Consider the following 27278-nt stretch of genomic DNA (forward strand, 5'->3'; position numbering starts at 1 on the left):
CTGATTACTGGAATGGCTTTTGGCCACTTATTAATTAAGGGACAGGAGTCAGGGAGCGAGAGCAGCCAAGGAAGGGATAAACTGATTCACCCAGTGCTGCTTGCCACTCCTTTATCTGCACTGGCTTCTGGCTTCTACGGCACACTGGGGTCCTGAGCTCCTCTTAGGCCTTATTGCAAAGCAAATAACAGAGTGCAACTCAAATCCTTGAGAGGAAGGTGGGTATTTTTCAGGGAGTCTAGGATTCCTCAGACAGACTTCTCCTGCTCTGGCTGGGGAGAAGGGAATGCTTGCATTGCTTTCTCCATAGGGCTGGAAACTATTTTCTCTTCCGTCCCTCTCTGGAAAAGCATGGTTGCATCATTCCTCAGTGGATTGTTTCTCATTTTGCATTCTTTCCTTCTCTCTATTTAAGCATAAAAAGTTGTTCCTGTTATAGTTGTTCCTATAATAATATTTGAGCAGTTTCCTCCTACACTGAGCTCTAGGACCCCGAAACGGGGAGTCAGGAGGGATTTGCACCCTGATCTCATTCACTCTTGCACTTGAGCAGCCTGATCGCACTCCTCATGTAGTGGGCCCCCACAACACTGCAGACAAAAAGCAAGAGTTGGCAATGAATTGCACTGTGTGGCTCTTTTAGGATTTTACTGTGTTGGCAACTCAAACTGTAATTAATGGAGGGCAGTTTCCTTTTTCTCAGCGTAGGGTTGGTCAGTGAATGTTAAGTTTTGTAGCTGGGAGCCTGAAGTCATAAAAAATTAACAGTGCAGTTTGGTACCTTATTCAGTAAGGGTCAAAATCGGTAGCTCGGTCATGGATGTCATCAAAAACGGCAGCTTGGACTTTTATGGAGTAGCTGAATAGAGGCCGCTCCATAAAACGTTGCCACCTGGAACATTTTAGAGGCTGCTGTTGTCTATTAGTGGAGCTGCCCATGGGAAAGGGAAGGGGCTTATGTGGCACATTGGCACCCGGGGAGGGGACATCTCCTCTCCCCTCCCAAATGCATACCATGTGGAAAGCCCCATGAGTAGGGGATGCCCCTGGATGGACGGAGGAGAACTACAGGAAATACTGTGCTCGAATGGACCATGCTTTCAGAAAACCACTCCGTATCCTACACTGTGATTTCCACTTGGTCTTGTCACCATTGCACCGGACATTGCTGTGCTCACACATCCTTCAGCCGGCCTGAAGTTCAGCCAGAATCATTTCTTTGTACCTGTGTAACACCTTCTTCAAATCCTTTAATGACTTCTTGCCTGCCAATCTTGAACCTGAAAGGCTTGTTTCTGTCTCTGGAGGAATCAAACTTCTTTCCATTCTGTAGCATTCCTGCCAAAACAAGACACACAGTTTCAGTCTGAGCTACATCTAAATTTAAGTCCTGGGGGGGAGAGAAGGAGTGAAAAATTAATGTCTTGGTCACATCAGCTGCTCATTTCCATTTTCACTTTTAAGCCTCATCCAAAATGGATAAGGCAGAAGAGTCAAATGCAGTGGTACCATACTGTTACCTTTGCCTTCTAGTAATTTAGGCTCTAAAATGGAAATATATTCTTCTTGTTATTCTTAATGCAATAGGTTATAACTCATACCGTACCAAACGTTGCACAGACATATAGAAGAGCTGTTGCTCGCACAGTGGAGCTTCCTGGCTAAGTAGATAAAAGCAGGCAAGGAACAAGTGGGAAGTAGCAGAAGAGAGAATCCCAACGCGTTCCTGATCCAGGCCTGCTCCTAAACACAAAAAAGCTCCCTAGAACAAGCCTACAGACAAAGAAACCAAATTTAACATAAATTCCACTAGGTTTATTTCTCGTTAAATACTTACCATTTATTTTAAGGTATTCTTTTAACAGCGTAACTCACTAAAGGGAATAGTCCTTGCGGAGCACGTGTCGGGTAACCACGGGGCCGTTGCCATGCGTGGCCCACAGCTCACCACAGTCAACAGGAGCTTTCCACCCACTTCAAAGGGTGGGGATGTAGGTTCTGATTTGGGAACTCTTGAGCCAAATTTGCTGCCAGTTAAACATCTGCAGGTACAGAGCAGCTCCTTTGATTTGTTCCTGCAAGTTTATACCAGCACACCTAGAAGGAATATTTGGTACCTTGGACTGTTTACCTTCCCTACTTGATTTACTCAGGAGTACTGAAGTAACGTGCATTACACAAACGAGACCATTCCACACCACGCATGCGAAACTTCTACACAACGTTACAACTGCACGTGTCTCCTCCTCATACAGAAAGAATGGAAAGGACTCTGCGTTCAAAAATATGAAAATAGCAAGGACATTTATATGAATACTCTACTACCCTCATTCTTTCTATTTTCATTCAGCCACAAGAGACAGTCACAGGAACACCTTACTCATTCCTTTTGATGGGCACAACACTGTTTCACCTCATATACTATGAACACATGCCCAGATTCTACAGCAAACGGATAAACCTTCACAGAGTGCTACATGATTTGGTATTCTCATTCTCTTTTCAAACAGTGGATAATTATGGTAGCTTTCAACTTAAAAGTACCTGGTAATTGCTCTTTCAAAATGCTATACTCTGGATATTGCAAGGGTGGGCTGATATTTATGTATTAGAATAAATCCTTTCTTTGTAATGCTGTAGTGCCAGTGTTCTGGGCATATACCATGACTCTCCTGTGCAAGGTGCTGTACAAAGAAAAGTTCATTAATAAGCAAATATCTGAGAAAGTTTCTGGCTGAAAACCACATTATCAAACACCGCTTTGACAGAAAATGCTGAGAAATACTGCCTTTATGATCCAATATGAAAAATACAGTCTTACTAGTTTCTTTTCATTAAAGCAGTTATATTGATAGACCAGCTTGATGCACAAGTTTTGTTTTTCAGTGAAAACCATCAGTTACTGTCCAAACAACAAAAAGGGATGTTTTGCCTGCTTAAAAAGTCTGTGTTATGAACCAAAGTTAAACATAAAGAAAGAGATGTGCCAGATTGAAAAACAAAGACTAAAAGGGTAGGATTCACCTTACCAATCTTTATGCTTCTAAGATGTAGCCAGCTACTTTTGAGCTAATTACTCTGCTTCCCTCTGTAATCAAGTCAGAGAAAAATGCACTTTCAGGGAGCGATTCATCTAACCAAATCTAGGGGTCTACATTAGGACATAATAAATTGCATCCTAGCAGTGCCTATTTCTTTGCAATGAATATAAGGGAAGTCCAAATGACTAGCTCAGACACAGATGTCTCCAAACTCACTAGAAGTTACCTCAGTGGTGATGGCATTCCGGACTTGCAGTAATGAGTACACAGTACTTGATCATTCCAGTGCGGTTCTATGTCTAGATATTTTACATCAATATTAAAACCAAACGACATATTAAGGCAAATTAGCTGTTGACCAAGTCCAACATTTGTCAAAGTTGGTACTTCAGGGACACCTGTGCATGTGTATAAGGCCTTAGGAGGAAAATTATGGAATAACCTGCCCAAAAGGTATGTTTCACAACCTTCACCTTCATTAGCGCTTGTCATATTCCTTAAGTTTATCACAGTATAATAGTGAAGTATTTTATGCATGCTCCAATGCAAGTACATACACTTATTACGCAATGTATGGGCTCAGTGCTATCCCTAAACCTCCTCCATGTAGGCTGGGAAGCCGCACCAGCTGCCTGCTCAAGGTTTTCTAGTTACAGACAAACATGGGTTCATTTGTAAAGTAGAAAACCAGCCTGCATATGGAGGAGGGCAGGCAGGGAGAAGCAGCTCAGAGGGAACTCTCAGGCATATCATATAATCCTTTTTGAAGTATTTGATCTTAAATTTAAATGGCAGTCCTTCCTCACAGCAATTTTATTTTTAAACACATCATAAAACCTCATGATTCTATGAAATGGAAGGAGACTGTTACAGAATCCCAGTATTTAATAGTTTTAATATTAAAACTTAGTATTGTTATTACAGTCTGCATGTTCAAAGCAGTATGCAAACATTAATTATTCTTCACAGCAGCCCAAGGAGGTAGAAGAAGATATTTATTATAAAATAACCTCAGTCTGGAAGTTCAGATTCAGATGCAAAGTTGCCCAACACTTTAGTATGCTTTCACTTCATTTTGTAACTAAATCCTATTAAAATACTTAGCTTAAAGGTCTGATGGTTTACTAAATACCACACATCAAACTGGTGGCAGAACCAAAATTAACTCTTCAGAGATCCTGACAACAGCTACTGGACAATATTTCCCATTTAAAATGATGTTTCTATCTGCCCATGAGCTTGCTAGTCTAATATATATCATATAAAAAGTGCCTCCTATTTCACCATTGAAAGCCTATAGAAGATGTGTTAGGCCTTGTAGAAGAAAACAGGCTGCTTCTCCTATCTTTACAGCAACATCCTATTTTCAGCAATGGCTGAAAATTCATCAGGTGATGAATTCAGAAATGTAACCTCCTCTGTCATCACCCCACCTGATCGCTTTTGGAGGACAAACTGGAATTCAAAGACTCAGATGTGTCCCTATGCGCCGAAGCTCTGGCAGGAGGGTCAATTTTTATATGACTGCCCTTTAAATGCACATCTAGTTTAGAAATGAGTCAGAGTCCCCATGTGCCCTGGAGAAGTTCCGATCCGGATTTAGATCTGAACTTTAGATCTTTTTTATCTCTCTATTTCTGAAAGTTAGAGTCGACTATTCAGGCTCCTGGGAGCTAAAATAGCATAATGTTTTATTTTCCCTCTTGCTAATGCATCAATTGATTTTCTTTTTGTGAAAAAATTGATTTGGTTAATATTCTTCAACAAGGACGGATGCCCATCTTCAGCCTGCTAGCACCTTTATTTATCTAGCTAACAACAAGGAGAAAAAAACCCACAATGTGGAACTGAACAACAACATTGTTTTGCAAAGTCAGAACAATCAATAAGAGTTTGGACTGAGCAAGGACAACTAGATGCCTATATGCTTACTTGTTCTAATAACCTTACATTTGATTCTGAAAGGTAACAATCATTGTATTAAAATAATTAATTGTACAAACCTCAGTTAGCAGAATATTGTGCGGATTTGAAAACATTCTGATCTATAAGGTGTCCTAATTAATAACTAGGTTTTAAAAATTAGGTGGCTGTAAAAAAGGTGATGTTTCAGATCGTGGGTCCTGCTGAATCATTGAAGTTCAGCTCATTGAAGCTGAAGCTCAAAGAGTAGACAAATCATTTTGTTAAGGAACATGAGTAGGGATCCATCTAAACTGCCAAAAATACAGCGCTATTTGGGCTAAAACAGCAGTGAAAACAAAACTTCAGTCTAGGTTTAGCACAAGCTATTATTTCTTATTAAAACATAGGTGTGTCTGCACTGCTCTCTTAACATGAATTAACTGAGTCAGTCAACCTCAGGTAAGATCACATCATTTAAGTTGTTTCCTAAGGGGAGAGGGCTAATGACACTGTACTTGCCTAATAACTTTTGAATCTTTTAGCCAATTTCAACCAAGTTTGACAGAGGAGTAGGGTTCATACTGACATAAAGATCCTATGCATGTAATGAAAAGAAATCTGCATAGGAAGAAGATCCTGTAAGTGTTTCTACCAAGAGAAAGGCTCAATCTTTATTTGTAATCAATCATAGAGCCTCTATTATTGAGGAGAGGTCAGGAACAGAAAGATGTGAATGCTGCAGCTGGACCACAGTCTAAGTTTCTTTTTACCAGAGGGTTCCTTCAGATGAGAACGATTCAGCTGGGAATTCAACCAACCACATAACACAAATCCACAGAGCCAGACCAGCTATTTAGACACCTAACTCACACCTATGGTCCCAACAAAACCATGCCCCAAACCACACCCAAGCAGTTATCTATACCAAAGATGGATGGAGAGAGGAACACTGAAGGCCTGTCAAGCTTACGTGCCTGCATCTGCAAAATGTAGGTGTAAAATCCCACTGCTAACATTAGCCATCTCAAAGGTAAAACTATGTCTCAACCTGTCATCTAGGCTAATCCTACAGTTAATGGAGAAAGAGAGGTATCTCCAAGAACAAGTCATCCCACCTAGATTTAGATGTTAGGACTGCAATAACCTCCTGGAGTTGTTTATCATTCTCAGTCAACCAACAAAAGTTTAAAAAGTTAACAACATTAATTTTAAACACTAGACTGCCAGCTTTTTATATGGCCTTAGTAAGGAGGTATTAACTCATCCATCCATACCCAAATGAAGTAGACCAAATTGCATCCCAGGCTTCACTGGCTCCAGTGTTTACTGAATTATTTGTCTTTGCAGTGTTGACACATTCTGGGAATCAGAAGACGGACATCCTAATCCAGGACAAATCCCTTAATTTCACTGGTTGCTCTCCTTTTATCCTGTACATAGGATTCACTTACCTCACAAGTATTAAGGGGATAAATTGAATAGGTGACTTTCAAAAAACAGCAACATTCATCTGCAAAGTATTCCATTACCTTATTTTGTCAAACTGTAGTTACCTACGGAACGTAAAGGCAATACATACACCTGAAGACCTCTACTTTCTGAACATATGCTGGGAGCAGAAAGAGGGGCAGATATTCAGAAGGTGTTTCTAGGACACCACCTTGTTCATTTTATGTAGACCAGAAATTCTTCGGGACAGGGACTACATCTTCATGCCCTTTAATGCAATCACCTTTCCAATCACACCTCGTAATAAATCTGTATATAAACTTGTCATTCGGTTTGGTTCCTAGGACTCGTGGAGGCAGCACTTGCTGCAGTTAGTGTTGCTGTGGGTTAAGAATTTTTGATCTCAAGAGTTTCTTTTTTCCTTAAAATATATTGTTTCTATGTCAAAATATGTCAATACTCTGTCAGGAGAATGTCACAAAGGACGGAAATTCCGATTTTCCCCCCATTTACAACCTGTAACTATTACTAATACACACTTTTAGTCTGAAAAATATATTATTGGGAAGTTTCTAGAAACCGTACAAAAGCCTTTGTGTCAACATTGACACCTTCACAGCATATCGAGGAAGACAGAGTTCAGCAAAGCAGAGGAGTTCAGCATAATTGTACAGGAATGGTGGGAGAAGCACATCCATACAGTCACAAATCACATCCCAGGTTGGTTTACACCAGCAGAACTCCACTGATTTCAGTGGTGTTATTCACATTTTACATTAAAATAGATCAGTTCTCTTCAGGATTCAGTTCTGACACACTGCGGTAAAGCAGGACAACGCCTCTGCATTCAGTGGTGTTCCTCCCTAGCTTGTGGCTGAGCCTCATGCTAACACACTTGAAAAACTTGTGGTTTCCCATCAGGAACAAGAACAGTTCCTGTATGTTTTATCGTTAAATGGAGAGATCTGCGCAACACTTTTCTAGGCAAATACAGTCGGTACCTTGTGTTTCTGCTTCCCAGGGAAATGCCTAGAGGACCTAACATGCCTCAGCTCTCCAGCTCATTCCATCAGAAACCAGATCTGCGTAAGCCAACTGTCTCACACCTCTTACATCTTCATTTGCCATTTTGTTATTATCTCAAAACGCAGTTCGCTGTTTTACATCATAACAACAGCTCCCGGTAATCTGTAGTTATACCTGGCCATGAGCCTCCTTCCAAACAACCATGCAGTAAGTACTGTGTATCTCTGATTTCCTTGATTTGACTTCCAAAGCAAACTCTTTTCTGGATATATCTCGTGTCTCATCAATTTTATGGATGAAAATTCTTTTCATCAGAAATGATGATTGTAATGGAAACAAAGAAAGAGTGTTGAACGTGAGCTGGAGGATGCTTTCATTTCTTACACTATGTTTGAATAGTGGGCCATCTTACTGTGTCCTGTATGGGGACTTTGGCAACCGAACTGAGAAGGGAAGCACGGCTTTTCAAGGGAAAGGTCCAACAGCAAAGGTTTAGTACCACTGTAAACACAAACTCAGTTTTTCCCTGCTAACTTTTCCTCTGCTTAACATAAGCAAAGCCTTATGAGGAAAAAAGGATTTTCTGGCTTAGACTGTATTTTTCTGACAGTTTACAGCCACTTAAGAAAAAATGATTAATCTTTTTAAGAGAATTTTCAGTCTAGAGGGATAATAGTTGAAGAGACTAGGGGGTGCATCTCTGCAGCATATCAGCTCTTCACCGCAATTTTTTTGTTGTTGTTTAAAAAGGCAACATCAATGATTTGAACGCGCCATTTGTTGCCATGACAAACAATCACGGACTCAAAGTACAGAAATGGGAAATGGAGAGCGGTGGTGGTCACTTCTTAGTTCCTGCTACCGCAGCGCACTTCAGTAACGGTTGATCTTTTCAACACAAGCAGCCTTGCTGCTTCATTTCTTCATGTATTACACACTCATATATCTTTAATGTGGAGTAAGAGCAACACAATCAATTATTTATGATGCAGCTGACAGCATGCAATGAAGACACAACAGACAACTATTCAATAATGCATTACCATGCACTATATATCAGTGTTGCGTACAACAAGACAATATGAAAGAGCCTTGCACTTAGCTTGACTTCACAGCCAAGAAAATTACATGCAATTGTCTAGTTCACTCTACTGAAAGGCATTATTCTGTCCTAACGGCTTTATAGATTTGCATATTTTTAAAAGAGAAGAAAAAGTAGATTTACTCTCAAGGCAGATATGAGCCTCAATAAGCATATTCGACATTAGTTGTAAGGAGACCAAAAAAATTCCTCTGGCATCCTGTTGCCTTAAAACAGTCATTTTATTTTAGGGTTTGATTCTGTTACCATTACAAAGTTCAGCTGTAAAATATACATGCTCTGCAGCATAAGGCAACTTTCATTTGAATAAGCATGGCAGAATCAGGTCAATCTGGATATGCTAATGAGTAGGACAATGGATGTCTAAAGCAACATTTTAGAGATAATATATCACTACTGAAATACTTGGCATCTCTTGCATCTCTACCCCTCAGTACCATGTCCTGTAACACAGGTTCTGGAGGGAGAGGGAATGTTCCTGACTGAGCGAGGTCTTTCTGTCCCTGCCCTCTGGTACCAGCCAAGAAGCACAAAGAGCAGTTCAAGAGCATGGCTGGAATACAAAGAAGACATTTTGCCAGAATTCCCACCTGAACGCAGGCAGCAGAGCTTGGCCAAAGAATTCTGGCCATCTAGTGCACCAAGATAATAGGACTCTTCTTTTTCTTCTTGGTTTCGTTCCCAGTCTCATCCTATGCCACAACACACAGATGTATTTCCTTCCCCCCCCCCCTTTTTTGTTTTATGATTGCCTATGCAATGGTGGTATGGATTTGATATTTTAGCCTGTAGCACATATACGAATGTGCAGATGACCTTCCACTGGGAAGTTACGCACTTCAGTAGGGGGTTAAACCTCACTGAAATAGGTGAACACCATAGTCACCTGTCTTTCAGTCTATGGCACAAGAAGGGCCCAAGCTAGATCACCAAAGCTTCTGAATACAGATCTGGGTGCAGGGAGCATGGAAAAACACCACAGAAACAGAAAAGGATCTTCAGACATCTCTTGGGAAAGCTCTGAGCACGGCTCCGAGATCAAATGAGAGAGGAGCTTTGGGAGAACAGAACCAGCTTCCCTACTAGTTAATTCCTCCTCTGCTCAGGGAAAGGGGATGTTGAATGGTCTGCCAGAAGAAACACCTTCCCAACCCAATATAACAATACTGCATGAGCAGCTAGGTGTGCTTTAATGACAAGCTGTTCCCAGATTGGGCATCCTTTGATTTTCAACTGTCTAGTCTTCCAGTATGTGCCTCCATTTCCTTCTGAATAAAATCTGTGCTGAAATCTTAATTTATCAGTGCAACGCTTCTGATTTCCTTGGCTTAAGCTAGCAACAGCCTAGTGACAAATCTACCCATCTCTAGTAGGGCATTGAATTAAGAGGCTATGCATACCCAGAGACAATAAATTTGAGCCTGGAAAAGTATATTCTTAATGTGTTACCACTTAACACCAAGATATTAAAATGGTATGTTGGCCTTTGGGGCATTTGGAACTGAAAAATAACATTTCTCCCCACATCCCTTGTGAATGAATGCTCTTTCTCTTCCACAGGCCCCTGTTTACCTGGTTCTTTATTACATCCAACTTTCTTAATGCATAGCATGGCTATACCTCCTTCACAGAGGAGTGTTTTACTGAAAAACATCTTGACAAACACACCAATAGTCTAACATCCTGCAAAGGACTTAGCAACTACTCTGTTCTTAAATAAGAAGGAGAAAAAGAAAAACATTCTTAGAAGAAGAGAGAGACACACAAGATGCCACCAGAGAAGAAAACACAGTTTATAAAAATGGGTGTTGACTGAGCCATGTAAGAAGGCACAGTCAATAGAACAAGATTACATATACTCTAAATAAGTCAGAGGCAGACACTGCCATTCCATCATGGTCTCATATGTACATAAAACATACCTAATGGAGAAGCCAAATGCTTTTTATCCAGGGTATCCAACTTTTTGATCCAGACTGGTCAGATATCCCTGTAATATGTCTTATTTTAGAGATGTGGTATAACGTTCCTGGCTGGAATTATGCAATATCCTCTCCCTTCACAAGCGTTCGGAGAATTCCTGTGGAATCGTCTCCTCCCGCCTGTGATTCCACGTGGGAAAATGAGACATGACTTCACTGGCACCAGTTTGGGGCCACCACGGGGCCTCACTTCAGCATAACACAGACAGTTTCCAGGGTAATCAGGTGAAACACACTGCTGTTTCACTCAAGGAACGAATCTCTTGCTCAAGAGTGGAGAAGGACAGGTATCTAGATGCTGCGCTCTCTCCATTGGCATGGACAGACCACAGACTTCTAGGTAGCTAAAGACAGTTGAGATTAATTCCACCCATAATGACTTGATCACAGTCAAGATTAGTGAGAAAATACAGTTTAAAACCAAGTTGATTTGCATAACAAACACCTTCCTGGGGAGTATGTTGGCTAAGGTCCTTTAGACTCGTGACTGCAGATCTACCTAGATCTACCTAGTCACTTACTGTATGGTAATACATACAGTAAACATGCTGTAGAAATAACAGAAGATAAAAGCCACTTCCAGTCTTTGAATGAACTCTGAGAAGCGTTTATTAACAAGTTATGTATTGGGTAACCCTCATTATGCTGTCAGAAGTTCAGCCTACCATTAAGATCAGATAAAACCAGCATTTTCCTAAGCAGTCTTTATAATTTGCTGCAGTGCTCCGGTGGAAGAATGTCTTATTCAGACACCATTATTTTTCTAGGTTGTCTTTTTAAAAAGTATATGAGATACACTCATCAAAGGAACAAATCTTTCTATAGATGTACAGTTTTTTCTTCCAACCTACTAGGCATGCACTTGCTTTCACAAAAAGGAGCATTTTTGTAGTATTGTTTTCAGTGTAAACAGTGTTTTACAGTGCTCCAAGGCAGATCCGAGCAGTGTCATAAATATCTCTCTGCCTGTAAACTCTGAAAGTATGTTCTGAAAGAATATTAGCTATGAAATTCCTCTTTTGCCACATTTGTTTCCTAATTTTGTTCGTCCTTCCTGGTGTTGCAGATCCTCATTGGTGTAAACTGGCACAGTTCCCCTGATATTAATGAAAGTACAAAAATATATGTAGCAGTTTAAGACCTGGATCACGGTAATTTAAAACTAAGTTGAATGATGCACTTGGGACTATTCTCCAGAGTAGAATCCTGCAAGAATACAGAATAGTGTAGATCTGTGATCAGAGCAAAAAGCTGGATGTCAGAAAGAATAGGTTCTGTCACCAGACAGCTGTGTAAGTATAACTCACCTTCATTTTATTCCCTGTGAAACGACGACTGTGGTTTCACCAAGGTCAGAAAGACAGTCACTAGCATAGCCAGCAATGATATTATTTATTAATATAGTTTGCCTTAGGTATCTTGAAAGGCTTCATTCAGTAAGCCTTTAAAGTATCTTCAGAGCCACAGTGGAAAGGAGCTATTAACAGCGCAGTTTGTTATTATAAATAGGTCTTTTCCATCTCTAAGTTTTGATCTTGGTGATCTTATAAATGAACTATGGAAAAAGTGGCAGCTGTTATCTTGACAGATGGGTCTCAGGCATTGCTCTGCTGGACATTAGACAGTCGTCTCTCTGGAGAACAATAGGAATTTCCAAGTGCCTGTATCTATTTTAATCTACTTAACAAGCCACTCATGTCTTGGGCTAGTGAAGGGAAGAAGCAAGGAGAATGCAAAATAAATGTTTTTTTAGGGGTGAGAATCAGATGACTATCAACTATTAGTGACTTCCCCCTTGAGTTTTACTGAAGTGACAGCCAGCAAAAGAATCAGAAGTTTCTTATAGAGGCAATAGAGACAAACAGGCACTTCCAGAAGGTGAGATGTAGAAAGACTGTGCACTGAGTGAAGCACAGCCTATAGTCAGCTAGCAGGACAAGGTAAGTACAAGGATGCACCTCAATTTTCAGCTCTTCCTAGAATTTAGCATCATCAGCCATTTTGGATGTAGAGCTTTGAATCCAATTTTAAGGACAGACACAAGCCTGAGACAGGTTCATCCTTTTTAAAGGGTGCTTGGTAGAGAGGGTGCTACTGCCCACCGTTTCTATCATAAACACTTGCCAAAAGCACCACAAGTTCAACTCCACCTCAAGCATGAATTTAAACCCATGTCCTTCACCTTTTCTGATGGTATTCCCATCATCAGACAACCAAACACTCAATGGCATCACCCTCTGTGCTCCCGGTTGAATCTGTATGGTAGCTGGAAATGGGGAATGATGAAGTCAGGAGAAAACTAAGCAAGTAGTAATTAGGGAGGTCAGTGGGATGGACAGAGACCTGGCTCCCAATCCTTGCTCCCAGGACTTGTTGGATTAGCTGTGCCTGATGTTGTGTAGGGTTTGTCCCTGCATTGTTTCGACAAAGTTCTCACTGACTTCAGCAGGAGTCTGAGGATGGACTGCACAGCCCATAACATTTTTCCAAAAGCAAAAGTATTTTCACATTCAGGACTGCTGCAAACAAAAGACGTGGTAAATTAAGCGAGTTTAGACACTACAAATTGAAATAGTAGTCAGTCCATAGACACAAACAACAAAGATAAACATTGCCAAAAATACCTCAATAGCACAACACAGTGGAAAACAACATGAGCTGAGAGTGGACCAAACAGTGAAGCATTCCATAAACAAATGTATTATTACACCAGCAATGAAAAGCCAGAAGATTTCAGATTCTACAGCAAAACGTGTAATATTATCATCTGTAAAAGCAAAGACAGAGATGGTGAATACATTGCATAACTCACAGGAATTGCTGTAGACCAGACAGCTCTCTATCACAGGTCACACTGTCTTTTATCATCCCAGTAAGTGGAACTGAAAGTAGCATCCTATATGAGTAACATACTATATGAAGTCAGTAAAAATCTGTTTCTAACAATCAAATGGCCAAAACATACACATCATGACCATACTAACAAAGGATGTTTTTTTCTGCAGAAAAATAACGGATTGTTGTGTTCAATTTTATCCAAAATTCTAAAGAAAATGCAATTCAGAGTTGAATGGAATGAGAGAGTGAAACATTTTTTCTGTAGAAGATGAAAAAAAAAATTGCTTTATGTCCATCTGAAATGTTTCATTCTACTGAGAATACATTGGTTTGTTTTCAGATGTCAATATGAACTATTTAAATTCAGCTTCGATGAGGTCTAGGGGGTTCTTGAACACCACCACCTTTCCAATTATTTAACACCAAGTATTGTTTAGTTACAACCAAGCTAAAAGACACGGGAGCTATTAAGGAGAAAACATAAAAGGAAAAGAGAAAAGTTAAAATTCATGAGGAGCATGCTGAAGGGGAGGCATATCAGAAAAAATTCAAGTATCCAGACAGCAAAACTAGACAAAAGGAAGGCAGAACGGACCTAAAGTTTGGATCAAAGAAGCTGAGATTTATATGAGAGGGATACAGTTATCTGGTCTAAAATAATCATTCACCCAGACACTCAGAGGTATTCTACATCACTTTTAAAAATAATTGAACAGATCTTCCCTGACCAGGTAACATGGCTTACTCTGTAATCCATAATACAGAATCGTAGAATCGTAGAATCATAGAATGGTTTGGGTTGGAAGGGACCTTTAAAGGTCATCCAGTCCAACCCCCCTGCAATGGGCAGGGACATCTTCAACTAGATCAGGTTGCTCGGAGCCCCGTCCAACCTGACCTTCAATGTCTGCAGGGATGGGGCATCTACCACCTCTCTGGGCAACCTGTGCCAGTGTTTCACCACCCTCATTGTAAAAAATGTCTTCCTTATATCCAGTCTAAATCTACCCTCTTTTAGTTTAAACATTACCCCTTGTCCTATCGTAACAGGCCCTGCTAAAAAGTCTGTCCCCATCTTTCTTATAAGCCCCCTTTAAGTATTGAAAGGTTGCAATAAGGTCTGCATGGAGCCTTCTCTTCTCCAGGCTGAACAACCCCAACTCTCTCAGCCTGTCCTCGTAGGAGAGGTGTTCCAGCCCTCGGATCATTTCCGTGGCCCTCCTCTGGACCCGCTCCAACAGCTCCATGTCCTTCTTGTGCTGAGGGCTCCAGAGCTGGACGCAGTACTGCAGGTGGGGTCTCACCAGAGCAGAGTCGAGGGGCAGAATCCCCTCCCTTGACCTGCTGGCCACACTTCTTTTGATGCAGCCCAGGATACGGTTGGCCTTCTGGACTGCAAGTGTACGTTGCCTGCTCATGTCAAGCTTTTCATCTACCAGTACCCCCAAGTCCTTCTGCACAGGGCTGCTCTCAATCCCTTCTTCCCTCCACCTGTATTGATACTGGGGGTTGCCCCAACCCAGGTGCAGGACCTTGCACTTGGCCTTGTTGAACCTCATGAGGTTCACATGGGCCCACTTCTTGAGCTTGTCCAGGTCCCTCTGGATGCCACCCCGACCCTCAGGTGTGCCAACTGCACCACTCAGCTTGGTCTCATCTGCAAACCTGCTGAGGGTGCACTCGATCCCACTGTTTATGTCATTGATGAAGACATTAAACACTACTGGTTCCAATATGGACCCCTGAGGGACACCACTTGTCACCGATCTCCATCTAGACATTGAGCCGTTGACCACTACCCTCTGGATGCGACAATCCAACCAATTCCTCATCTACCGAACAGTCTACTCATCAAACCTATATCTCTCCAATTTAGAGAGAAGGACATTGTGGGGGACCATGTCAAAGGCCTAACGTAATGTTATGGAACACATAAAAGCTCCATTCATTTAGGCTGCTGCTTCCATTTTCCCATTTTGCATGGCAAAGAAAAAAGTTCGTGGAAGTTAATTTGTCTCAGTTTTGTGTACCATTTTAATGCTTCAACACGTATCTGCAGATTTGCTGGCTGCCTGCATAGGGAGTTCCAGTGATCCCGCTCACAAGGGCAGCGATCACCCAGGCTACTGAGTCTTTGGAAATCGTTCATCAGAATTTTAAGTATTCTGGCTGTTCATGTGATCAAACAGTTGCCGGAAGAAAAGGAAATAAAATGGAAAATTACATAAAACCAATGAACTTAAGTAACCTAAGTTTCAAATAATTAAAAAAACCCTGCTGATTTGACTCAAAACTGACATGGGTACAAATCTCTCCCCTGGGAAAACAAGTTTATTTGTGTCTTTTTCAAGAAAAAGGATGCAGAGAATTTAAATTTCTCAGTATATCTAATCTGTGTTCTCTAACACAACTGAATATCTGCAAGCTTCTGCCTGCTCACGTGACCAAAGATTGCTAAAGACACAGCCAGGCACGCTTAAGCCATAACTATTTTAACAGGAAAAAATCACATGAAAGCATGTTCTGCATCTCATTTCACATGTCATGTGCTCTGCACAGCCTGTGGGCTCAGGCAGTATCCTAGAGACACAGAGCACCACATATTGCATTCCTATTTTGTCTATTATAAGCATCCACCTAGCACAGTAAGTATCACTCTGTAGTAAAAACACCATTTTCACCAAATCCACCTACCATTTTGGGCATCGTTTTATTGCTTTCAACTTAATGACCTGCCCCAAAGACAGGACATTTTGATTCATGAGAACCCCCTCGTCATCAGTACTTGGTCTTTACCCGCACATAATTTGGATGAAGACTTCTCCTGGATGTCCACAACCTTGGCTAACGCTCCAAATAAACCTGTGCTTTATAGCTTATGATGTGCTCCCAAATTATGGCTTTCAAATTTTTCGAGTCTGTCTTTGATACCGGAGTCTCTGCTGAGGTCATTCATCGGCTGTATTTTCTTGTTGATAAGCTGAAAGACTTAGCTGAGTTTTGGTTTTGTCTTGTTTCGCATCAGTGGTTCCTCTCTCCTGCACACATCGTGGCATGAGGAAGGTGTTCAGGCAGCACCCTCATCTGTGGCTTTTCCTGACCACCAGCTTTGCAACGATACCACGCAAACTATCTCTCCTCTGCCTTGCGCAGCTACTTCCGTCACACCCCGTATGTTGGGGAAAGCTCCGTTTCTGCTACACACAAGTTTTTCAATTCTGAAAATATTTAGTGGAGAACTTCACGTCAAGCAGGTTGTGGCATGTAATCATGACTTCTGTTTCTGAGCTCCTTCTGCCCCACCATACAGGTTTCACGGATGGAGCGCCAGACCACTATTCTCTGCGGGCTTGCAATATTACCCTCTTCTCTGCCTTCAGTGAAGTGTGGTAAGTCACTAATGGACGGATATCTGATCTCATTAGATAGGGCACTGCTGCTTGGACCACATCCTGAATGTCAGCCTGCACACTTGGTGAAGGAGAGGTATCTAAAGCTATCATATTATTTCCTGGATCAAAAGCCTAAGGCAGCCATAACAATTCTGGTAGTTCAATTCTTGACCTATGCATATTTCTGTAATTTTGGGGTGCTTTGCCTTTTTAAGTCAAAACATCATCTGCCTTGCTTGTGCACTGTGTGCCCTAGTGTTCGCCTTCTAGCAAGAGGATCATATACTGCCTTCTGTCCTTATGGAACTTCACTTTTTTTCTTGCTGTTCATGGCCCTCTTAGAGAGGCGGTCACATGTTTCAAAGCCCAATATGGTTGGTATTTAGGAGCCAATTCTCCAGGCAAAAAAACGCATATAAATTTTTGCACAGCTTGCAAATGAACCAGCGAGCCCTTCTGTGATCTGCCCTTAGTACTAAGGTGGTTTCCTTAACGTAAACAGCCTTTTCTGCAGAGATCTGAACACCTGACTCCGGAGATTATGACACCAGACTCCTAGATAGCAAATCTCAAATTAACATTTTGCTAAACAGTTTCAGAAATACGTCTTTCAGCAGTGCTTTCCCAAGGGTTTAAAAGAAAGTGGTGTGATTTAAAAAAAAGTGATTCATAAACCAGCTGCATTTGGATTGCAACATTGCATTAAGCAGAGAAGTCATTTTTGGAGCAAATATAACAGCCTGCTTCTGTGTAGGTGTAATATTTTTTCTACTTCTATTACACCAAATTATGCGGATAATACAGGCACAGTGCATCTTGCAAGGAGCCAGAACTCAAACAGTGTTTAGTTGCATCTCTTTGAATGGAACTGCTTTGTAGGACCATGAAACCTAAATATTGGTGCATTGCAGATTGTCATTTTTAGCTGCTGCAATACCACGTCTTGTTTTGGTGCCTACTGCCAGATGACATCATCTCGTAGCAACTTTTTCAGTGGAGCAGCCAAAGCTGCTTCTCCCAGGATATTGTTGACTAGAAATCCAACAATACCACTTTTTTTTTCTTAGTCTTCCTGTTGCAAGTAAGACTGGAAGGATGGGAAGGAAGAGGAAATTATGGAATCATATCAGCAAGGAAGATCACAGATGGCCCTGGGAAAGGCAGTGATGCAGATACTGTTGTAGTACAGCCTGAAGGTGGATCATATCTACACCCAATAAACACATAAGCAATATCAATTCTTCAGAACTGGTGTATGCATGGATACATATGATACTATTTTCTCACATTAGCTTGAGCTCTCTGTCAGGCTCTCTATCTAGTAATCTAATAATGGCTAGAGATGAAGCCCTAGCAGTTAAAAAAAAACAACAGAAAGGCCTTGTTTGCCATGCTGCAAGGATGATTTCTGCTACAAATGCTTCACAGGCTAAGAGCATGACATCAGGTTGTCATGTAACATGGACTGCAGGTCCAGGCTGCATGTCTGAATATATTTGTCTTGGCCTCCACATCAAGTTTGAATTTTAGACATGCACTGTGCATGTTCAAATCAAATACCAAACTTCCTCTGGGTGAGCTCCAAGACCTGTGTTGACTCTTGGTATTGCTTAATAAAGAGGGGAGGCCAATTTAAACTACAGATTTTTGTCATTTTTTTCAGATGATCTCATACTTTGCACAGCCATAAAAATGACACCGATTTTCACACATGACAAGAAGTTGAGAGGGAGCATTTCTAGCTATGGCACAACGTACGTTTTTACTCTGAGGCAGACAGGCTTTGTCCCAGTGACCAGGAGAACACGTTATCTGATCCCTAATTTGTTTAAGTCCACAGAACCTTTTTAGGCTGGTGCCCAGATATGATCTTTATTTCTGTCTTTGTGGTGACAGTGCTACCAGACTAAGTGCATTGGGCCACATCTCAGTTTGGTTGCTTATATCTCAATCACTTAAGCTCTCAGAAGAGAACACAAATCAGTGTCACCTGTATTTTTAAGGTTATAAGAACTTATAAACCCTGTTCTGATCTCATTCAGAGCAACTTCAACATCCTGCTTGCTCTGCTAAAGTGTTAAAGAATGCAAAGCAGGAGCGCTACCTTTTTATCTGCTTCAGAAGCCTTCATGGAGATTAGAAAGTGTTGCTCTGATCTCTCCCAGTTCTATGCCACCTTGCTATCTGGACACAAAAGGTCAGATTTTAAGCTGGGGTAAATCAGTTGGACCTCGAAAAGGTCAACAGAGCACTGCTAGCTTGTCCCAGCCGAGGAGAAATTCTCACTGAGCCATTCCAGAGATATGAGACTGGGGATACAGGGTTTTTCCCACCACACACTATCCTATAACCATTTTCTACTCTCCTATGCACAGTTTCCCTAGCTCCCTAGATATTCTGTTCAATTTCTTGCTATATTTTTTTTTTCTCACTCGCTGTATTTAAAAACAATTTGCCTTCCTGGAAGCCAGAAAATTAATATGTTCTAATCCTTGCACCAGTCACTTTCTCTAACGTAGATTGATTCTGTGGAACCCAGGACTAATAAAGCTTAGTGGGATCACAAAAGATACAGTGAGAATATATACTCACAATTTCTTATTCTTAACAGTAACAAACAGCACACCTGGATCCAAACTCTTTCTTCATTTGTCCTTGCATCAAGAGCCTTCTGAGAGGGTAGAAAGGAGAAATGATATAGCCTCTCTCAGTGTCCTTGCATATAGACTTTGAAAGGACCAGAATTCAAGAGAGGTCTTCATGGTTTAATTTGTGTGAAGAAAAAAAAAGACCTGTGTATGAGACACGAAAATAGTTAGGTTTCAACACTTTTCACTGCAAGAGCAGAACATTTGATGCTAGATGGTCATATCAGTCGGGGACTGCAAGAATAAAGGAGGACATTGTACAAAATCTCCCACCACAGACATAAAGACTAGCGTGTTGGCTGAACACAGAATAAAATGAGTAAGTTTCATTACCTTAAGATAATGACTGTTTGTTTGCTGTTTTGTTGTTGTTGTTCACACAAATTCAAAGCAAACTGAACCAGGTTTAGTTTGGCTGGTTTTGCTACATTGGTGTGACTTTGCTAAAAATAGGCAAATCAAACCAGAGCTCCCTACTCAAGTTTGACCCTATATTAATAGAAATATGCATGATCCTGAGACACTCCTACATTAAACAGTCTGAGTCAGGGCAGACTCCCTGACTCATCCAAATTGCTTTTCTCATTTTGGGTAACTTGGAAATAACAGTGGCATAGATGTTGCAGGAGGGGCAGTAAGCGATACTTGTATTAACACCTTCATTTTTGGAAATTTGGTGTGCCTGCTACAGATAGCTAGAGGAAGGAAGGCAAAAAATAAATAAATCAAACTCTGGCTTGTATACAGGGACAGTCATCCTTCCCTGTGAGTGGGGAAGTGCCAAGGAATAAATTGGATAGTGTGTACAAAAGGAAGAAAAAACCCTCTGTCCTGCTGTTTACTTGCACCAGCACACGCTATTGAATGCGTATGCCCTGAGGGAGTGCCAACCTACCCCCAGGAAATTCCGGCCCATCTTGAAGAGAGTCATCATTTATTACTGAAAAAAAAAAAAATTTAGCAGGGGCAGTAAGAGGCTAAGATGATCGTGTTTAACTTTTGCTGGCCCAAAGCCAAATATGCAAGCAAAGGCTTAAGAGAACTTTCTTGTGATGCCTCTGTGCCAACAATAGATGTGGACAGGACAAATATTTACAGACCTAAAGTGGAGGGAGACTAAATGGGGGGAGCCAGACTCTGCCTGAAGTGCTTATTATAACAATTAGCCCGTGGCGGCTTTACGGCCCTGAAGTGACTGCTCCCCGCGGCCGCAGACAGCATGGAATGACTCAACGACGATGCCGCCAGCACAAGATGTCTTTTCACACGTACTGTACCATGCCATCCTCCCTTTCCCTGGGGGTGTATTAATAGCAGTGTAGTCATACTGTACATACTACAGTATAACAACCTCTCTCTGAAGCGAGCACAGGGCAAAGCTGCCAGTGGGCTAAAACACATTCAAAACAAACGAAATGGTCTTGGAGACCTGGAGGAGGTGTTGACTCTTGTGGTCCATGCCCTGAATGGTCTCTTTCTCTCTGAGCATCTCTCTGAGGCCACCTCTCTCTATAAGAGTCTCTCCTCAACACCCAAACGTGTCCTAACATTACAGAAAAACGAGTTATTAAATGGATGATTTGGCTGAGAGATGTTTCTTACTTTATTTACCTTTGAAAATAAAAGTAAATATAATAGTAATATATATGTGTGTATCTGACTGTGTCCCGTCCTCCTCTGTTCTTTGTTGTTCACCTTCCTTAGCTGTCTGGGAATGAGAGTTTCTCTTAATCTGTTTTTTGCACAGTTAAGCACAATGGAGCTCTTGAATGATGATATGATACAAACATAATCAAATTCTCTTTTCTCTGTTCCCAGAAACAACGACGATGCTATAAAAAAAATAATGGCGGGAACATCTATAGTAGGGGGGTGAGTGTCTGAGAGCAGAACTTTGTCCAAAAGCACCTGCATTGAAAGCAACCAAAGGATCATTAAAATGGTTGTTTAGTTGTGATAACTAGCTAACTCATTCCTTTTCCAGAGCTGATCTTGTCACTCCACCCTTAGAATCGCTGTGGATAAATTCGATCTGAAGATCTCCCTAGCTTTGCCTTTCTGAATATTTATGTCTGAAGCCCAAGAACTGCCACTGGTTGATCACTGCTGGATAGATCTTTAACAAAAAGGACCTTGAAATGAATAGCCACATCCTGTAGCATCTGATTACAGGGGTTTAATTGCATTATTTTCAACCATTTAAAAAGCCATTATTGCCCTTCTTCCTACACGCCCATGTTTACTAGAATAACTGGAAACAGAGTCAGAGATACATGGAAAAATACAGAATTTTTCTGAAAAAGCAGTTACGTAATAAAGAATTAAACACATCTCTTCACTGGACGATTAAATAATGAAGTATCTTCTGTTTCTCAGTCACCTTGAGCTTTAATACAGGAGCCCTGAGGTCCAACTCATGCCAGGGTGTGCAAATGAATAATTTTCCATTTGCCTGTTCTCCTACGAAAATAAAATCAATAACGTAACCCCACAAACCTCGCAAACTGCAGCAACGTGCAGCCTTCAAGAGGCAGAGAAGCATTCTTCCTACATAGCCCTAAGGAGACCCATAAAGCGAACACAACCCTGTGTCCTCACAGATAAAACACTCTTTACCTTGTGTGACTCTCACATTACATTGCAGAGTACCAGGAGGGTGTTTCTTGCGAGTACTCTACAGCACCCATTAAATTCCTTGCTTTCTCTCCCTCTGGCCCCGACATGCAAGAAATTAGACGGGCATGTCCTGACCACCTACAGAAGCTAAATCATGCATTGGACATTCTTGTCATCGGGCTCTTGGTCTGCCCAAAGTACGAGTAAATGAAAGAAGTGATAATCTGCCCAGTGAGGCCAGTAGCAAGCTCTGCGGTTGGCTCCAGAGCCATGCTTAGATTTGCAAGTTGAGTGAATGCTCTGATACACAGCCTGGATGCTGCTCCATGAGCATCTGATGTGGTGCCGTCAGGAAGCAGCTCCCAAACACTGCATGCGTGTGTGGTATTGCTACTGCCAAACCAAGCGTAATTGTTCTCAGTCTAATCCTAAAACTTTTAATTCTTTTCCTTCTGTTTAGAGCTCTGTTTCTGTTCCCCAGTCAGAAATCTCTAAGCAGGAGCTGACCTGTCTGATCCCAGCTGGGGTCTGAGCCAACATGGATTATCACCAGTGGAGAGCTACAAAATCATGGCTGGGGCATGTCGAGGTCATGGATGTTTCCTCAACTGAAATTGCGCTCTCTCTCTCCTTAGTAGCCATGTATCTTCGACCCAACTTTCCAGCTTAGAGAGCTGGCTATGCTCTGAGACGATGGGTATTTCCACATTGCATGCCGGGGTCATCCAAAGGCTGCCCTCTGGATCAGACTTACTCTACATTCAGACAGTGAAACTACAAGTGCAACCCCAGGCACAGCCCAAGGGACTCTATGTCTAAGCCTGTCTGGCAGTTTAATATTCTGCCAGGCACCTTAGCATACCCGAATGGGCAGCCTGTAGACTGCCTGCAGGGCAAGCCTGTGATCAGAAGCAGTGGCTCACACAACCGTCCTGCTCCCAGCCCTTGTCAGCTGTAATGTAGACACGGCCTGGGGTGGTGTTGAAGAATGAGAACGTGCTTGTCTCCAACACAGCAGATCCTCTCGGGCTACAGGCTGAACGTGCCATGTCTCCTAAGCCTGTGAATCACACACATATACATAATAAAAGGCAGTCAAAATCTTTATTAAATAAACTAATAAGTACTTAAAATTGCAAGCCAAATGGGACCAATCTTCATTTAATGTGGCCAGAAATGTTTAATACTCCCCTGTCTCCATGACTCATAACATCGAAAGCCCAGTAAAAGCCGAGAAACATTCGGTGCCTGCTACAGAGCAGCACACAATCTTCTTTTAACTGCAAATGTATACAAAATGCAGTATGTATTAACCAGATTTAAAATGTCATGCCTACCAGGATAGAAGAATGTAATACCTGGTCTCACACACACTCTATCATATAAAAATGTTGGTTGAAGATACAAGTTTCTCTCAATACCTCTGCAATGCTCACATCATATATATCAACACATTCATGCCAGAAAACACAACACTAGCTACAAATGGCACAGTTTTTGCATGTAAACACAGCATAAAGGGCAGATATTTGAAGATAATTAGGTGTCTAAAGATGCAGTAGTCATACTGTGGACATTTCAAATGCATCTGGGCATCTAACTTCCTTGATTTCAACTAAATTATTTTAAAACCTTTTCAACTCTAAATATTTTCTTAAGTTTTCCCCAGCCATAAAGTATAACTATCACGAAGTTACAGTAATTACCATCACTCCAAAGCCTAAACGTCTCATTTAAAAAGTGCAACTTCCTAAGCTGCAATGCTGTGTGAAAACATGCATGACGTTTATCACTTAAAAAACCCCAACTCCTTAATGTGAGGAAATGGACATGTAAGAACACTGCAAAGTTTATCATATTCACATAGTACAAAACATGTAGTTTTATTATCTGGTATGAAGAACACACACTGCATCACAGCAGGCAGCCATAAATCTGATCTGATGATATTGAAAATATTGTTCTTCTCAACTTTGGTGCATAGACATTTTAAGAAATACTGGGTAGTGGAAAATATTAGTTAATATGTGTATTAATAAGACATTGATCATTATTCATGCTAACATTTTGATAGAGTATTCATAAATACTAATTCTGAGTCAGCTTTGACCTGGCAATTCCCATGGAACAGACCGAGGTCCTACTTGGCTGAACTTGCTCACAAGGCACATCCGTCGTTTTAAACCTAAATTTATTTCTGCCCTTGTCAACGTGCTATCTCATTATCTCACTATTCACTGACAAAAGAAATGATGAATCATGAACTTTGGGGTACAGGGAACCAAATACACTCAGTAAAATTAACCTCATTATGTCAGTTGTGCAGAGCATGATGAAACCCTCCGGTGGGACCTCTAGGGGTTACTGTAACACAAGTAAAGAATAGCTGCATTGTATTGAAAATAATGATGAATATATACGTCAAGAATAAAATTCATATCATAAGTGGTGCACAGCTAAATCAGGGCTACAGGTGGATTTGCATTTGAGAGTTATCGCTGTGTGATATTAACAGAGAAGAGAATTTTAATGTCTTTCACAAAGGTTTTGTTGTGTATTTGGTTTGATCACTAGGTCTAGAAAATACACAAAGTAGGTATCATTTTCTACTTACACAGTAAGTAGAAAATTTCTATTACAAAATCAAGTGAAAAGCCTTACACCCAAACCATCTATGGGATGAGGCTGTATTTTACCAAAAGGTAGGCTGCGAGGCTATCCATGCCTCTATTATTTCTTGTAACGTCTACGACGCAGGCTTACGTTGGGAAAGACATCAAGGTGCTCAGTATCGTCATGCACACACTGCACCACTTGCACTGCCCGAGGATGTGCAGGCAACCCCAGGCTCCTGGCACGCCCACACAGCCCCCAGCCACGTTGTGGCTCCATCTACCTCTGCCTGCACCTTTCAGTGCAGTCATGCTACAGGTCCTCCAGTGGCCCCAGGATTCTTCCCCAGACCACCTCCAGTGTTAGCAGGACTTTAAAATCAAGGTGAACTTCTGTGCTAGGTACACATCATGTTTTTAGATGGGATCATTTTATTTTACAGTCACTCTCTAGAGAATTTTCCCATGTGCTTTCCAGTGTGGCTATTTTTATTTTTACCATACACAGATGTCCTTGAGGTATGCTTAAAGCACAAACTGTGAACGCTGTTTGCCAATGTAGGGTTTTCCTGTAACACGATACAGTTCTGATGCGTGTGCAACATACAGAACCGCATAACCGCGTGCCCCGTGAGTGGGAGCACGCAGCAGAACGAGAGTCAGGCAGTGCTGCTGCAAAACAGGGCAGAGCTGAAGGTGGGACAGGGCTTCAAATGGTCAACATTAGCTCCTGAAAATAGCTGCTGCAGAAACTTACTTTCCCCCTAAATTGATAATGCAGGGTTTTCCAGAATACTCAGTCAAATAAAGTTTTTAGAGAAAAGCAAACTAGTGGGATGTCAATTAAATGAGACGTGATGACTGCAAGGGGATTTATGCAAACAGCTTTTGTTACCCTGAACAGCACACTGGCTTGTCAATCTTTCTGAGCTGCAAATATCTGTGTGCATTGCAGATCACGATGGAAAGCCTCCCTTCTTGTAGATACTGCTGTCTTCTGCTAGGGATTTCTAATACCCACCTGTTTTTATAGAAAGAGCCGTGACAGCTATCTGGTCAGATTCACAGCACCGATCAAAGGTTTCTGCCCAGTAATCCCCACATCAAAGACGCATCTTGAAGTCAAATACCTATCTGTTTTACTACAACTATTTTGTTTTTCATATACAATAAGCACTAACTAATAAAAATCATATCAACCAAAGCTGTGCAAAAACATAATTAAGGCCTCTGGCTAAGTATGGAAAATGCCTTTGAGTGAAACGTGGTATTACGTTCCATAATTGATTAGTCACTTTGTTAATCACCTTTTAATATGCTCCAATTAGAGAAGTGAAAGGATGCCCAATGCAAACTGGTAATCAGAATGCAAGTGGATACAAATGGCTCCAGAGCTCATTTTTCATGATATGGAGCATCTCCTACAAAATGCTGGCTGTGCTCTGATGTCAGTGAATTCCCCCTGTGGCAGAGCATTTATTTGACCATCATAAAACCAAAAAGTTGAAAAAGCAGATAACATTGTCATCGACTCCATTTTGTAGTTTTCATCCATATCTATACAGGAAAACACACCAAAGATATGGACACACAAAAAATGAACTGCAAAAGAAGAAAAATAATTGACATACTTAAACCTAGGGAAGTTCAAGTTCAAACGTTGGTATTCGGGAAGTCAGACTAATTGCCAGCCCAGCCCTAAAAGCTATGAATCTAGGAAAGATCTGAAGCCTCTAGGACTAATCTACATGAGGAAAAGACCATTGAACGAGAATGCAACCAACGCTTCCAAAATACATGACAAAACTATTAATTAATGCACTTATATGCCAGAAGTGTTCCTTGCAATCTCTTCATCTGACTTCCTATTTTAATGCAGGATTTTCACTAAATAATTCCTGTTTGAATTAGAGCTGATTTAAAGATTTCTTGGGGCGATGAACTGACTGCAATTATTGACTGGTGTTCACTTAAAAATCAGTATTTCCAGTTCAAATGTATTCCTTATTTTAAGGTGAACTTGTAAAATTTCACTTTCCAGCTATGATACCTTAATGTATCTTGGTGAACTAACAGAACAATTCAGTTGTCCTATCAATTTTTTGTTCCCATGTAAGTACCAAACCATCCCTTAACCTCTGCTGAATAAATTAAGCATTTTATGTTCAGGAAGGTTTCCCAGCACTTCTACCACCCTCATGTTTCTTTCCTGCCCTGTAGACTACAAAACTGTGCACACTATTTTTGAAACAGCCATAGTAGCGTGAGGCCTCTGGACCTCCTCCCTTTCCCTCAGTGCTCCTGTTTATATATTCATGGATTGCAGTCAGCTTTTTGGCAAAAGAACAGCTCTGGAGCTCGTGTTCATTTGATAATCAACCACCACTCCCCACACCTTTTTCAGAGTCACTGCTTCGCATGACGAAGTCCTCTTATCTGTAAGCACAGGCCTCATTCTTTGTTCTTCCCCCTAGGACTTTGTAAAGGGTTTTATAGAAACTGAAATGTATTATTGACTTGTGACCATTTTACATAGTGAATTACTATTACTCTGTATCAATGACCTATGGGATGAGACCCTTTATTTAGGATTTATTTGTTAATTTTTATCACCTTGATATCTTTCTCCACTGATAATAATGTCACCTACAGTGGAGCTAACACCAG

At 41.2% G+C, this 27278-nt stretch overlaps 1 protein-coding gene across 3 annotated transcripts in view; it reads right to left on the minus strand.

The window, feature by feature from the left end:
• Positions 1 to 27278, minus strand: part of FKBP1B (FKBP prolyl isomerase 1B) — a 52443-nt gene that overhangs the window by 4229 nt on the left and 20936 nt on the right. For all 3 annotated transcript variants that reach the window (XM_075497822.1, XM_075497821.1, XM_075497823.1), the window contains one exon: positions 1226 to 1338. In XM_075497822.1, the coding sequence (XP_075353937.1) occupies positions 1226 to 1338 (113 nt within the window). The remainder of the gene's footprint in view (positions 1 to 1225; positions 1339 to 27278) is intronic.

This window comes from Mycteria americana, chromosome 3, assembly GCF_035582795.1.
Source record: "Mycteria americana isolate JAX WOST 10 ecotype Jacksonville Zoo and Gardens chromosome 3, USCA_MyAme_1.0, whole genome shotgun sequence".
Taxonomy (NCBI): domain Eukaryota; kingdom Metazoa; phylum Chordata; class Aves; order Ciconiiformes; family Ciconiidae; genus Mycteria; species Mycteria americana.